This window comes from Hyposmocoma kahamanoa, unplaced genomic scaffold (genome assembly GCF_003589595.1).
Source record: "Hyposmocoma kahamanoa isolate Upper Pololo Valley unplaced genomic scaffold, ASM358959v1 76, whole genome shotgun sequence".
NCBI lineage: Eukaryota > Metazoa > Arthropoda > Insecta > Lepidoptera > Cosmopterigidae > Hyposmocoma > Hyposmocoma kahamanoa.
In genome coordinates, this window is record NW_020653900.1 from 1322279 (window position 1) to 1337810 (window position 15532).

Sequence of the window (15532 nt, forward strand, 5' to 3'; positions counted from 1 at the left end):
ATATTTCACAGTTTTTCTGTAAAAATTATTAAATGGATAAAAAGAACACCTCGTCAGGCGTAATAGGTATTTATTGAGCATTGGATATAGAGCCATCAGATTAAACAGGTGACAAATAATTAAGAAATTCAAAACGTAACTAACCTATAAATTTGTTTGTGTAATAAACTGTAACGACAAAAATCCCCCATTTTCTGCCTCTGTGGGCGAACGGTTATCATGTCGGACTGCCACGCATAGGTCCCAGATTCGATTCCCGGGCCGGGAGAAATATTTACATGCCCTACATTTCTTTCTCTCGTGAATTTGGGAGTAATTTGTGGTTGTCTATGTGTGTCCATGGCACCCGCGACACAGGGTTTCCCTAGTGCGGGGATAGTGTGTGCGTTATTATTATTATTTCTTTTGCGAATGATGAATATGACGTTTCTTTGCGTATCTACATAATACGGCATGCGGTGTACCTACTTGGTGTTTGCGTAACAGATTAAAAATATGAAAATTGTCGTATTTATTTTTTTTTATTTTAAAAGTACAAGTCATTATTATTTCTTAAAAAAAAGAACTTTCTGATAATTCAGCATGTATTTAAAATTATAGCTTTTCGTAATGTAATTATTATTATTGTTCGTGTAGTAATGAGCGAAATGTTCCTTAATTAAATGTCAAAGAGTCAAGGCGTTATTTCTAAGGTCTCGGGGTAGGTGGACCTTATGAGTAATATCAGCATGGCAACTACACGTGTACAATTACACGATCGATCACCCTGTAGATCCATTGGCCTGACCCATGATGGACCAACTGCTGTCATTATCATCAAATTGTTATATGTTCCACTGCTGGATACGGGTCTCTTTTCTTAAAACATTTAGACAACGTTGGTCTGATCCCAAAGTAAGTTTTTTTTTAAATATCAAGTGACGGGACGAAGGAGTCGTGCGCCTGATGGTAAGCTACACGCCTGTCCATAATATGAAAAAGCTAAAACGTTGAATTTAAATTGTAATGTCATCGCAGTACTGTCTAATTTTGCTTGCTTCGCTGTCAGTCGAACAAACGAAGACTAAAGCGTGAATGACGCTCTTTATACGATTTTACTCTATAAGTTCTTTACCCTATAAGTTCGGACACTTTTTTAGCGCGGACCCGACGTCATTTAATTGTAAGTCAATGATTATTATGCTAAAATCTAGTTGCATTTGTTATTACAAATATTACCATAATTGCAATTTCACAATTTCAGTGGAGTCTCAATAGAATTCCTTCAAGAAAATTAGAAGAATTGGGGCCCAGGTTTACTTACATTTTCCTTTCCAGTTAACAGGTATTCCTAATAACTTAGAAACTAAATCCATAGATACAATGTCTGTGGGATTTGTACACCGATTTCGATGGTTCCTTTTTTATGGAAAGCCAGACACGACAATAGTAGCCCCATTGAAGAAAATATTCCACGACTAAGGGGTTACACACGGAGATTCATAGGCGATTGCATTTATGCAAACGCGCGACTGCGTAAATACAAACACGTGATTGCATCGATGCAATCACCTATGAATCCCAAATGTAGCATTGCAATCGCGCGTTTATATCGATGCAGTCGCGCACTTGCATCGCGTTTGTATCGCTTCTAAAAGTCGCAATGTATAACAGCTATAAGGGTGGCAAATTAGGTGATAAATCCTGTTTATTATATGTATTTCACCCACTTTTCGTTAACCTATTTCGATGAAAACGTAACTTAGAAATTAAAGTCATACATATATAACGATATTATTTTCTACATTATTAAGACATGTAGTTTTTAGTAGCAATAGAGATTCTTGTGAAAGAGTTCGTCCAGGGAAGTACTGCCACCTTACCTATTTCTGCCGCCAAGCAGTAATGTGAACATTACTGTGTTCCGGTTTCGAAGGGTAAGGGTGCTGGTGAAATTACAGGCACATGGGACTTGTCAACTTATGTCTCAGGGTGTCGGGCGCTGCGGCAGTGCCTCTCAGATTTTTGTGATTTCGTGGTCTGAGTGACACTGCAACTGTAACATTCATCACATTTCAATTCTGGCCGACTTATTAAATCCATGTGTACACGCCCATGTAATACTATTGTAAAAGTGACATGTTACACCGGTTTAGTCTATCGAAGTGATTGTGAGAGAATTTATAATATTGTACCTTCAATATTTGTATGCCTATTGACGACAATGACGTCGTCGTATTCGTATTACCATATCTAGTTACCATTAAAATTGACCCATACAACTATCACCGCGTTTTAATTCCAACAGACGTATTAAATCCAATATTGTACACGTAATATTATTGAAAACGAAAAGTGTTACACCGGTTTAGTCCATCGAATTGCATGCGAGGGAATTAATAATATAACTTTAATATTTGTACCTAATGTTTGGCCGGATGTGGTGAAACTATTATATTGTACATGTTAGCTTATAACCTGTGTTTTTACAAATATGTGTATTATTATTATTATTATTACATCTCCTTGGGATTTAAAGCCTCGACTTCTCAATTAAGAAGCAACCGTTCTTCCGCTCGGCTATTACCGCTAAACTTTTTTAAATTAATTCGTTTATAGGTCTTCTTGAACTAATATAATGAAGAATTTAATTTTTGTCCGTATATAATAAAAATGTTAATTAATATTTAAGTAACCTTTTATGTTATCATTACTTAATAATGTCAATAAATCGTATTTACTATCATGTCTTTACGAATTATATGTTAAAGTTCTAGTTTAAGATACACTTAAACCTAACTTTTAACTTGAACTTAAAATAATATATATATATATATTACGGTCGTTCTCGGATTAGTGTTCACTACCTAATTTCAGTGGCAAATTTTTATTATTTAAACATTGAAATATATTATCGTGTAATTATTAAACAATATTTCACGATACAATAATAGAATATTATAAACGAGGACACCAGTGAAAGAACGATCAAAGTCACCTAGAAACATGTTTTGAGTTAATACCGCAATCTAATTCGTTAAACGCAGGGTGTATTTTACCTAAATCAGGAAAAGGCTAATGAAGTACAATATCCTGAAAAATTAACTTTTAGCCATAAAATGCTTGAAACTAAGTGGTAGAAAAGTTGAATAAGGTTTTTTAGGTAAAATGGATTACATAGGGTTACACACATTATGTCAACACTGACTTTATTTCAGGTAGCATTTTTGCAAGTCTTTTTAACCAACATCACAATTCAAATAATAAAGCACGATAAAAAATTGTACACGTAAATAATAAAAATTGCCACGGAAATTACGCAGTGAATACTAGAGAAATACCGATTAAAGGTAAAAAAAAAACTAAAAATTCTTTACGTAGAGGGATTGTTTTAAATTGTCTTGGAAAACGCGTGTATTACAAAAAATAAGTGTTTCTTTAAGTGCTAAGTTAGAAATGATTATTTCAAAACATTTTGAAAACAATATAACTTCACTTACCATTAAACTTGATTGCAGACAAACCTATACTTACATCCCAAAATAAAAAAAATCAAATATAAATTTAATATTATACTGCGTGTAAATAAACGCAGTATAATATTAAATCAAATACAAGTGTAGTATTTCAGAACGCAGCAAGTCTACGTATGTATTAACTTAAAATTGTCTTTTGTCATGCCCCCAAAACTCGTTAAACTTGATTAAAAAAACACTTGTTAATTTTTTAACAAACCACAAGAAATTCGCACCAAAAACTTCGTTAATTAAAGAACGGCTAATCGCCAATTAACTCTAAAATTAAGTCAACAAACTTACCACTTAAAGGAATGAACACTGGCACTTATAAAAGTACACTTCTTTTACACTAAATCCTTACGCTAAAGTGCACTTGTAATCAAAAAACAAAGTTTGACACTACCGTTCACACAGAAAAGCACTTTTTTCCTGTTTTGAAAATGACACGGGGTTACGTGACGCGTAGACGTGCGCTCGTAGCAAGTTCCCGAGACTGACTGAATTCTGCAGGCCTAAAATACGGTTTATAGCGCAGGTTCCATTCTTTTACGCTATATTGTCTATGCACGATTATATCACACCCTTCACGTATTAGGGTCATTACTAAAAAATTACAACTATTCAGGAGAGTGTTTTATAGATTCAATAAATAAAATTAGTTTTTTTTTATGTTTGGTAGGAGAGTTATAAAATGTCACTTAAACATAATATTACCGTAATTATTTCTGCCGCCAAGCGATAATGTGGGCAGTACGGCGTGTTGCAAACCGGTCTTATACCCGCTCGGCACGAGACGCGGGGAAGGACGACACGGCGAGCGGCAGCGGCGCAGGGGCACTCGCCTTATCGACAGCCACCGACGACGGTCGACCCCTATACATGTATTATAACCCAGTACACGTATAATTGAGACGGCGAATATACCAGTCCTATTGTAATACAGTCCACTTTTATTTCACGTGTCTTAGGACCCTAACATTGGTCCTTTAGGATTCTCACTGTCTTAATTAAAAGTGTGGTCAACGTCATCAACTCATCATCAAGACTCGAAGCACTTCAGTGTGGTCTTCAGCTGCAGAAGATACCTCGAGGGGCCTTCTTCATTATTGTCCTGTGGAGTATACTTCGTCAAGCAACCGCACAAGCCCGAGAATTGAAAGTCATTTTAAGGTCGAACGCGCGACGGACTTTGGACCCATCGAGAGTGCGTGTCATCGTGAGGACAATGGAATGATCTCATCATCTACGATTAATCTAGGCGACGGTTTGGATGTTCATTTGTGAGTTCGTTCTAATTTTCCTTTTATCTTTTCCGTTCTTTAACATTTCTTTAAACTCAAAAACAGCCTTTATTTAGTGAGTGCCTTTTCCTTTATGCCTTGCTCGCGACACATCAATCTCTCCTCTACATTTTAAATCAATTTTTACTTCATATGCTTAAAGCAAAATTTTGCGTAATTTAAACAACAGGAATCCGAATAACGGTAACTTGTTTACGTAACTCGCTCGCTTCTTATCGTCGTCAGCTGACCAGTCCGGTTTGCTTGCACATCTGTTCTTTTGTTCTCCTAACTAGCTAATATCCCGCTGCATTTTATTGCCTTATTGAATAGATTTTATTTATTTTGTTGCACATTAACGCTACATAGCTATAGCTGAAGAAAAGTTAATTAAGAAACGCGGTGGAATAAAGTCGAAATTGACTATCTTTAGTAAATACATAGCAGTGCTTCAATCTGGCGAAAAACCTAGTAGTTTACAACTGCTAGATTTAAAAATCGCTTCAATAAATTCAATGCCTTATACGCGGAGTATTACAAATTACAGTGTGACATCGAGACGCTTTCGGACTCTGCAGACGATCAGCTCGCGGAACGCGAAGAATTCGAATGTCAGTATCATGCGCTAGTGGCGGCGGCATGCAGTTTGCTCAGCGCGCAGCACCGCGAGCGCCTGGATGGTTCCGTAGCGAGTTTCGAAGATGCACAGGCAGGTGGTTTTAAATCTAATTGTGTTAGATTGCCTAAAATCAATTTACCGGTCTTAAATGATCACTATCAACACTGGCTTGAGTTTAGGGATACTTTTGTTTCTTTTATTAATTGCAGGCAGGATATAGATAATATCAATAAGTTGCATGATCTTCGCGCATCTCTTAAAGGTAGTGCCTTGCTCGTTATTGATAACTTGGACGAAAATTATGACTCGGCGTGTGATTTATTGTGCAATAGGTACGATAACAAAAGATTACTTGTTAATAACCACGTCAGGGAACTTTTCAATGTTGAATGTATACGTAGCAAATCTTGTTAACGTCACAAATAAAAATCTTCATGCACTGTCTACCTTAGAACAGCCTACTGAGCATTGGGACACACTTATAATACACATGATGGCCTAGAAACTTGATAGTGTCACTCTGTGTGTGGGGTGTCACCCCATCTTTTTTAGAAACGATTATTACCTTTCTTAGGAACAGGACTTATTGGAGACATTGCAGAAAAGTAAAGGTAACTTACACAAAATAGAAACTTATAAAACAAATTCAAATTTATTTATTGCTACAAAGCATTGACTTACAAATAAATGGACAACGGGTCTAATACAAAAACCACGAAAAAAATGTCCCAAGTCAACCTATTTAAACGTAGTGACATGTAAAGGAATACGAAAAAGCTAAAACGTTGAATTTAAATTGTAATGTCATCGCAGTACTGTCTAATTGCTTGCTTCGCTGTCAGTCGAACAAACGAAGACTAAAGCGTGAATGACGCTCTGTATACGATTTTAACGCCCTATAAGTTCGGACACTTTAGCGCGGACCCGACGTCCATATAATTGTAAGTCAATGTTACAAAGAGTCAAAAATGAAATGAAAATCATAATGTAAACAAAAAAAAAACTCATTTCATAAAAAAATATTTACATGTCTCTTACGCAATGAAAATCATTTTCTTTTTAACTGTGAAACATTCAGAGCCCTTCCTATTGAAATGCGTATACAAAGGGCCAACGAGTCTAAGGTCCGTCTAAATTGCTTACGTCCAGGGCATTTAGAAAATAATTGCAATCTTGTACCCTGTAAATATTACAAAAAAAGGCATAATACGCTATTGCATTTGCAAGAGTCACGGCCCATCCCTGAGCCTGCCATTGCCACAACTAGCAACTTTGCCACTTCAAACGAGTCGAAACAGCTTACTACTCCTCCGCATGTTTTGCTTTCCACAGCGCTCGTGAAGAAGGTAGACGGCAAGGGCACCGAGCACTCTGCTCGGATGCTGCTCGACAATGGTAGCACGGGTAATTTCGTTACGCAATCGCTCTGCGGTAAGCTGGGTTTGTCACGGCGTAGTGCGTGCTCCACGGTGACAGGTATCAATAATAATACTTCTCATATTACACAGTCTTGTAGTCTTAGGGCGCGTTCCCACTATCTCGTCACGATTTATTATCGTTGGACGACTGTTGTGTCTAGCCTGTTCCCATATCACGACCATCAGTCGTGGACGATTTTTTATCGTTGAACGACTGTCGTGACTAGCTGTTCCCACTAGATCGTGACGACAATAGGAGCTGCGACAATCTGTCGTCACATGTTTATCGTGACGTTTTTTTATCGTCTGACGACTGTCGTTCTAGGTGTTCCCACTGTGACGACAATTTGTCGTTGTAACGATAAAAAATCGTGAACGACAGTTAATCGTGTCGTGCTATATGTGAACAATTTCATTGCACGACAATCGGTCGTCACGACATAGTGGGAACGCGCTCTTACTATCAAATCCTTCCATAACGATTATAGTCTTGCTGTTGACTGCCTTATTTTACCACATATCAAAAAAGCTTTACCTTCTTCATATATAGACATAAAAAATATTCCTCTTCCTACGGGAATAAGTCTAGCCGACCCTTCCTTCAATATACCGTCAGTCTGATGTCTATGATCTTAATCGGTGCACAAGTATTTTGGTCTAGCAATAACTCTATTGACTTAGGTAAAAATCAACCTAAGTTATATGAGACAAAACTGGGTTGGCTAATATCTGGGTACGTCACTCGTCTTAAGTCACCGTCTTCGTCCCCTATTTGCCATTTTGCAAATGAGGAACCCAATCCAGACTTATCACGTTTCTATTCTATCATTGGAACGTAAGTTTCATAGAGAGCCTGCCATTAAAGATAGGTGCATGGAGTTCATGCACGAATATGAACGGCTAGGTCACATGACCGAAAATAAGGAGCCTTCTTCTAGCTGTCTTCAACAAATAAATCATTTGTTACCTCACCGTGGTGACATCCGTGAGTCCAGGCTTACGACAAAACTTCGTATAGTCTTTGATGCTTCTGCAACGTCTAGCTCTGGTTTGTCACTTAACGATATCCAGATGATCGGTCTAACTGTACAAGAAGATCTTTACTCCATATTATTACGTTTTCGTCAACACAAATACGTCATAACCGGTGACGTAGAAAATGTATAGAGCGATTGAGCTCAATCCCGCTAAACGCTCTCTTCAACAAATTGTATTTAGATATGATTCATCCGAGCCTTTAAAAACCTACACTAAGTGTCTGGTTAGTTTGGCCTCCAGTGCTATCGATAGTGCTGTGAAACAGACAATTCAACGTCACTTTTACGTTGATGATTATTTAGACGGTTCGTCAACTGTTGAAAACACTGTGAAGCTTTGCAAAGGAGTCATAACCACTTCAAAAACCGCCAAATTCAATTTAAGGAAATTTCAGTGAAATAGTTAAGAAATTTTTCATCAAATTACGCCTTTTTTCTATCAATCAGATAACGTCTTAGATATCTCAAACAGTGACATTCGTGCATCATCAAAAACTTTAGATTTAAACTGGATCTGCGATTCAGACATCCTATCGTTTTCTATAAACATTCAACTTTGTGAAAAGATAACTAAATGACACATATTTTTAGTCATCAGTCAAATTGTCGACCCACTGGGCCTCGTGTGACCGTGTGTTGTCGAAGCCAAAATGATAATGCAGAGGTTGTGGATCGAATAATGTTCATGGGATAACGTGGTATCACAAGAGATAAAACAACTATGGCTGTCATTTGCCAACACGTTACCCCTTCTCAACCGATTACAGGTTCCTCGCTGGGTTCTTACAAATGACTCTGTTTTCCATGAAATTCATGTCTTTTCAGACGCATCAGAGTGAGCGTATGGGGCTTGCCTCTACATTCGCTCCGTAGATACCTTAGATTCAGTCAAGGTGCACCTCTTGACCTCGAAGAATAGAGTAGCGCCAATAAAACCAACAACAATACCTCTTCTCGAACTACTCGGGGCTCTACTGGCTGCAAGGCTGTATACCAAAGTATTATCATCTTTATCTTTACCCATCACCATGTGTAGATTCTGGTGTGACTCAATGATTGTATTAGGGTGGTTATCTACATCACCTACTAATCTTAAAAGTTTTGTTCGCAACCATGTGCATGACATACAGGAGAGCACGAAGAGTCATACGTGGAGTTACGTACCGTCGAAGGACAATCCGGCGGATCTTGTTTCTCGAGGGCTGAAGACTGACCTCATCAGCGATTCATCATTACTGTGGTCGGGGCCACCTTATTTATCAAAAAAGAAGTTTTTTGGCCACAACTGCCCAACGTTAGCGTGAAACAGGATGTACCCGAGTTGATTACTTGTTCTTTTGCGCTTGATAATAACGCTGATAACGCTAACTTAATAGCTAACTTAATCAAAAATAAATCTAAATTAACAAACTTACAAAAGACGACAGCATATTTACAAAGATTTATTTACAACTGCCGGCATCCAACAAATAAATTAACTAGACATCTTTTAGTTCATGAACTTCAAAACTCATTAAAATTTATCATACATAAATCTCAGTCGGAAATGTTCCCTGATGAATATGCTAAATGCCGGGAAGACTCTGCCTAACAAAAACCAATTGATTGCTTTAAGTCCATTTATAGATTCTGGATTCTGATTACGGATCTGGATTAGGGTTGGTGGGAGACTAGACAATTCTTCTTACAGTTACGAAACAAAGCACTCATTTTTAATACTCGCAAACATCCGAGTAAAACATATGAAAGGGTTGTAACTCTAACAAGCCGTGCCCAGGTTCACGGTAGTAAAACAAAAAACTTCCGGTCCATAAATTTATTTGAAGTCAGTTAAGGCCAAGTTATACTGAATTACAGATACATATTCATACATGATAAAGGCTGCAGTGGTTATAAACTTATTAAAATTGGCACATGATTCAGGGGGTCTACTCTCGATCTCCGTCCGACATCCGTCCGAAACAATTACTGCCAAATAAGCAATACTTGACCAAATGAAAAGACGCATGATGCGAATGAAGCTTCATACATGGTACTTGTCTTTTAATTATGTCGAATATTACTTATTTGACAGTAATTGTTTCGGACGGAGATCGAGAGTAGACCCCGAGATTTGTAATGATTATAAACTTAGTAAAGGAATCAAAATTAGACGCGATTGAATTTTAAGAGCTCCGTACGCTGCCGCGATCGAGCATGGAGTGACGGTGGAACGAAAGAAAATAAGAATACGAGGCAAAAGAACTATGGATCAATTCAAAATTTAAATTTAAATATGAGTGGCCAGGAACCGGAGAAAAGGCGTAAAAAAAATCATTGGTATATGTAACGTACCTATTGAATATAGCGGTTTTCTTCTATTATTTCCAGGTAAGTTTGTGTTTTTTTTCTATAGTGAACATTTTTAAGAATCGTGTTTTCACAGCGTATAGTAATCAATGTATATTCTCAATTTTACAGTATATTTTTTAATAGTCTACATTTTTTTAATGATACCAAGCCCCTGTCGCTCGACACGCGCAATAGAATCGATTCAGTACTTGAAAAAATTTAATACGAGCTGAGATAGTATCGATTCTTAAACGGGAGCGTAATGTGCATAATTTCTTTCATGTAGTTCGTATTATTGCTATGAATTTAATTTGACAAAAGCACTTTTTACGCAAGATCACTTGTGCCTTTATTATACCAAACCAAGAGTACGATGCGGTGCAATGGCTATCTCGTTTCAATTTGCTGCTTAATCACATTTTGATGTCCTAATATAACAAGATTTCACCCTTTTATTAAAGTTTACGAGTTTTGTCTTATTAATAGACGTGATTTTCCTTCTGCTCAGGTAAATGTTTTTCTTTTACTGATATAATTCGATGAAACTGTTGATGGGAAATTGTAAAAAAACGCTTCAACAGAACGTATACTTATGTTGATCTAAATCTGATTTATTTAAAAGTTTTCACATAATTTGTCTTTTTGTATTTAACTATTGTTACTCAAGTTTTTTGTGCTGAAGAATTTTATAACATGATATTTCAGCCAAAAGACGTCATCTGGTGAACATAGGCCTCCCCTAAAGAATGCCACAACGACCTGTCCTGTGTAGATTGCATCCCGCGAATTCCTGCAGCCCATCAGATCATCAGTCCACCTTGTGGGTGGTCTGCCCACACCGCGTCTTCCTTCCGGTACGCGGTCGCCACTCGAGAACTTTTCGGCGCCATCGGCCATCTGTTCTGCGAGCAATGTGCCCTGCGCACTGCCACAATTCTTAGGGCTATGTCGGTTATTCTCATTACTAATTCGATCTCGAAACGAAACTCCGAGCATAGCCTTTTCCACTGCCCTTTGAGTGGTCTTGAGTCTTCTTATGAGGCCCATAGTGTGCGACCACGTCTCAGTGCCGTAAGTCATCATTGATACTTATCATTCAACATGATAATACAAATCTGAATTTACATTACGATATGGGGTGTGTTAGTTGTTCCACCTCCACGCGTGCGAAGTTCTTGAGCAGTCTGTGATGACATGTTGTCACAGAATGCCCAAGGATGTAGCCGGTACACCCTGGGGCCAACACTGACAACTCTCGGCTTCAGTCTGAGTCTTACCAGTGAGGGCGCGAAGCGATCAACACGGCCCGGTCATGCGTTTATGGGGGTGGACCATGTAAAGTGGTGGGCGGTCTTAATTTACACCCTCCTGCGTTCATGCCTACGCAGTTGAGCGCCGTACGCAGGGATGAAGGAAACCTGAGTGCCTGACCCCGAGCGGGGTGGGGATTCCGGCAAGCAATACGCCCTCTTCAGCCCTGATTTCCTGCTAAACGGTTGCCCTGTGACTAGCCAACACAGGGAAACGGCAATGTGTCCCGTCCGAGGGCCACAGGCGAAGTGCGGGGGGATGGACTCGACCATGCTGACAGCAAGGATATGTACGGAATATGCGGCTGGCCGACCCGATCAAAGTCAGCCAGGTGACTTTGATCGGGTCGGCCAGCCGAATATTTTGAGCCCCCGATGTCGCGATCTCCTGATAATCCTGGTGTCCCGAATGGGACAACACCAAAGGTGCGGGCTCCGTGGTGGGTGGGAAATCAGGATAGTGAACACAAGAATACTGCAACATTAACTAAAATCATTCAATCACCTAAAACCGGTGGTACTGGGGGGTAAACCCAAAAGCACAATTTTAAACGTACAACAGCGCCCTACGGTGAGTGGTAGACCAAAGGGGAAACCCCAAGGCCAAGCGCGAACCGATGCCGGTGCTGGCCCAACACCAGCGGTAGTGGCCCGAGCCTCATGCTCTGTGGTCCCCGCCCAGACACCTGGCTCTGCATCGCAGAACCCAACACATACAGCCCTTGAGGCAGGGTGGACTCTGGTGAGTCGCAAGCCCGAAACCACGGTACCCATCCGCAAGGAAGGGCAAAGTGGCCAGGACGAGCGACCACCTCCAGCTACCAGTGGGAGCAGGGGACGCCCTGCCCGAAAGAACAAACGGGGTCGACTCCGAGAACGTGAGCGTCGCAATACGAAGGAAAATCCGAAAGAGGGAGAGGCGCGGCCCCCAGCGGGTGTCGGGAATGATGCAGAAACCGCGTTAGTACGTCCCACTGGACCGGACTCGCACGCGCCTGGAAGGGCCCCCCTCCCTCCAAGGAACAAACAAATGCACAAGGCACAGAAGTCCTCGACCAATGCCAAACGTGCCCGTCTCGACGAGACATTGTCTCCAAGAGGCGAACTCAAAAGGCAAAAAGTCGAAAGGCCCGCCCAGTCCAGAACGTATGCCGAGGCCACCGCACCGGAACTTCTAGCGGTGATCACTTCCGTCAAGATTGGTTATAGAAGGAGCCCCGATTCCGACATAATACAGGAGGCCCTTTGTGAGCGTCTCTCTCAAGGAGCAGAGGAATGCAGTGAGGAGGACGTCAGCCCACAGTTCCGAGGTAAACCCTTCTATAGCGACGGGTCCCTAAAGCTGTGGTGCCAGGACAAGGCCATCTTCCAATGGCTAGAGGACGCAATCAGCACGATCAGGCTGCCCACCGGGGAGCCTATGTCATTGAAAGATGGAGTGGAGGCTCCCCGGAGGGTCTGTGGACTGCTGATCCCCGGTCAATGGGAGGAAGCGCGCCGAATCGGCCACATGCTCACTTGGCAGAATAAGTGGGCGGAGGTCCACAGATGGTTTGTCCACAGGTTGCAGCAGCGACAGGGAAATAACTTTGTGGTGGTAAGCCTACTTGAAGCCTGGTACCTGTTATCGTGGGGCATGGCCGGCGCTTTTAAACAACTAACTAAAAAACTTTTATACAATTTACACACACAGCCACTAACACAATTCTGTTCCAGAGACCTGAGTTCCTAAAGCTTCTAACTGACGCGGCCACGGCCCTGCCTGATGTGGTGCTCTATATGGCGGAGACTGATGTGCCACCACCACAGGAAATGGTACAGCTAATCAACCACTGCGAGCAGAACGGCCAGCACATTGTCGTGGCCCCTGAGTCTAATGCCCACCATCCGCTGTGGGGCATGGAACTCGCAAATGACAGAAGTAAGAACTTAACAGAATACTTATTTACAATTAACCTTCAAATCCTCAATAAAGATACAACACCAACTTTCGTAAACAAAAGATGTAGCACTATCATAGACCTAACCCTAGCGTCAGACGGAGCAAAGAAATCTTGTCCATAACTGGCACGTGCCAGATCCGAAGAAGCATCTTTCTCAGACCACAGATGGATAAGATTCAACTTAAAAACAGTTATCAAAGTACAACAACCGAAACGAAACCCCAGAAAAACCGATCGGAAAATTTACACTGACAAACTACACCAGAGACTGGGGGAACCGGTAGCACCGGGAAGACTGCTGGCCACAGCACAGATAGAAACACAGATTAAAGAATTAACATCAAATATATTGAGAAGTTAAAGTTATAACTCAGCATGCCCACTAAGTGACCCCGCGACACCGCTTGCTTGCCACAGGCTGCTAAGAAGGGTAAGGAGACACTTCAATAGAGCAATGAAAACATGCGCGGATGAGGACTGGGAAAACTACAAGACAGCCAAATCCAAACTAAAGAAACGCATTCGATACCGTGTCATCGCGAGGCTACTGCGGGAACATCACGTCTTGTGCACAAGCGAACAGACTAAGAGAAATCCTAGCGAACTCAAATGCAACTGAACTAGGTTCAATACGTAAAACAAACAACACATTTACAACTTCCCCTGAAGAAACGGAAAGGACCCTACTGGAAGTACACTTCCCAGGATGCAGGTTCGTCCAAGATGACAGGCACAAAGAAATGAACTACAATACATCGACCCGTAACTGGTAATACGCTGAACAAGTAGTAACATACGAAAAAACAATAACAACATATCAACACCGCTTGGTGACCACAACACAGTATTCCAGGCTGAATGTATGGGTATCAAGTTGGCAGCAGAAGCAATAATAGCGAGAAGAGTAAAGAATCACTCCATTCGAATACTCTCCGACAGCATGTCAGTACTGCAAGCGCTGAGCAGCTATGATATTAACTCAGGGCTTATATATGAATGCCACCAAGTACTCATGGAGGTATGTATACACAACCACGTAACTCTACAGTGGATTAAAGGACACAGCGGCTCACGTGGCAATGACACAGCAGACCAACTAGCTAGAAAAGGGTCGGAGGCGGATGCTGTAGGGCCAGAACCCATAGTGTCCCTCCCCTACAAGAACAACTGTACACAAAGGTACAAAATCTTCTCATAATAACATATGGACAACCCTTACGGTTTGTAGACAGGCTAGGGAAGCACTCCCAACGCTCAACGCCAGTCTATCTCGTAAATTAATCAAACTTGAAAGACAAGAGCTGCGCACTCTATCTGCCGCTCTAACGGGTCATGGTCCATTAATAAACTCCTTGTCAATTTAGGTATCACGGACAGCCCTCTATGCAGAGCGTGCAAAGAGGGGGAGGAAACGGCCGTGCACATCCTACTAGAGTGCTCCGGCGTGGCCAACTACAGGGCAAAGTACCTTGGAGTGCCGAGGGCGCTCCCCGAAGTCTTAAGCAAACCGAAGAGGCTGCGATTCCTGGAGGAGCTTAGGTGGCACGAGTACGACCCTGCAACCACCACACGCAAAATAGGCGCCTCGACGTCGAGTTGCGGAAAGCCCGTTACACCAAATACCAGGTACCAAGATTACGATATTCGTCATATTCCAGTTTTATTAATATTTTAAGATGTACAGCGAATTATTTTTCAAATTATTCTTAAAAAAATTAATTAATCTTTTAGGTGTGCCTGTGTGTACTGTGTTACTAGGGACACGGAAAAGAATCGATACTTTTTGGTGCCGAGCACTTTGTTTATACCAATATTTTTGTAGTCCATATCTATTCGGCACTTTTTGACAAGTATCATATCGTTTCGAATAATTCCTACTTAATACGAAAGCCTAAGATTTCAATGTGAAAATATAATTAATTGGTTATTCGACGATTGACAAACATACTAGTGCAACTTGCGCGATTAAAACAGAATTGTTAATGTCATTAAATAAAAAACAGTTGATGTATTCATAACTGTTTTATTCTGTCGTTAACTAAGGAAAATCTGTAGGACAAAAGTATCGATACCTTTAGGTATCGTACTTATAAAAGA

The 15532-nt window shown here is 40.7% G+C and overlaps 1 protein-coding gene across 1 annotated transcript; it reads left to right on the plus strand.

Annotated features, from left to right (window-relative positions):
• Window positions 1–11853: 11853 nt before the first annotated feature.
• LOC113232584 lies at window positions 11854–15257 on the plus strand. Its single transcript, XM_026467352.1, has 4 exons — window positions 11854–13089; window positions 13209–13413; window positions 14800–15061; window positions 15167–15257. The coding sequence occupies exons 1-4, from the start codon at window positions 12523–12525 to the stop codon at window positions 15255–15257; spliced, it is 1125 nt and encodes a 374-aa protein (XP_026323137.1). The 5' UTR covers window positions 11854–12522.
• The last annotated feature ends 275 nt before the right edge of the window (window positions 15258–15532 follow it).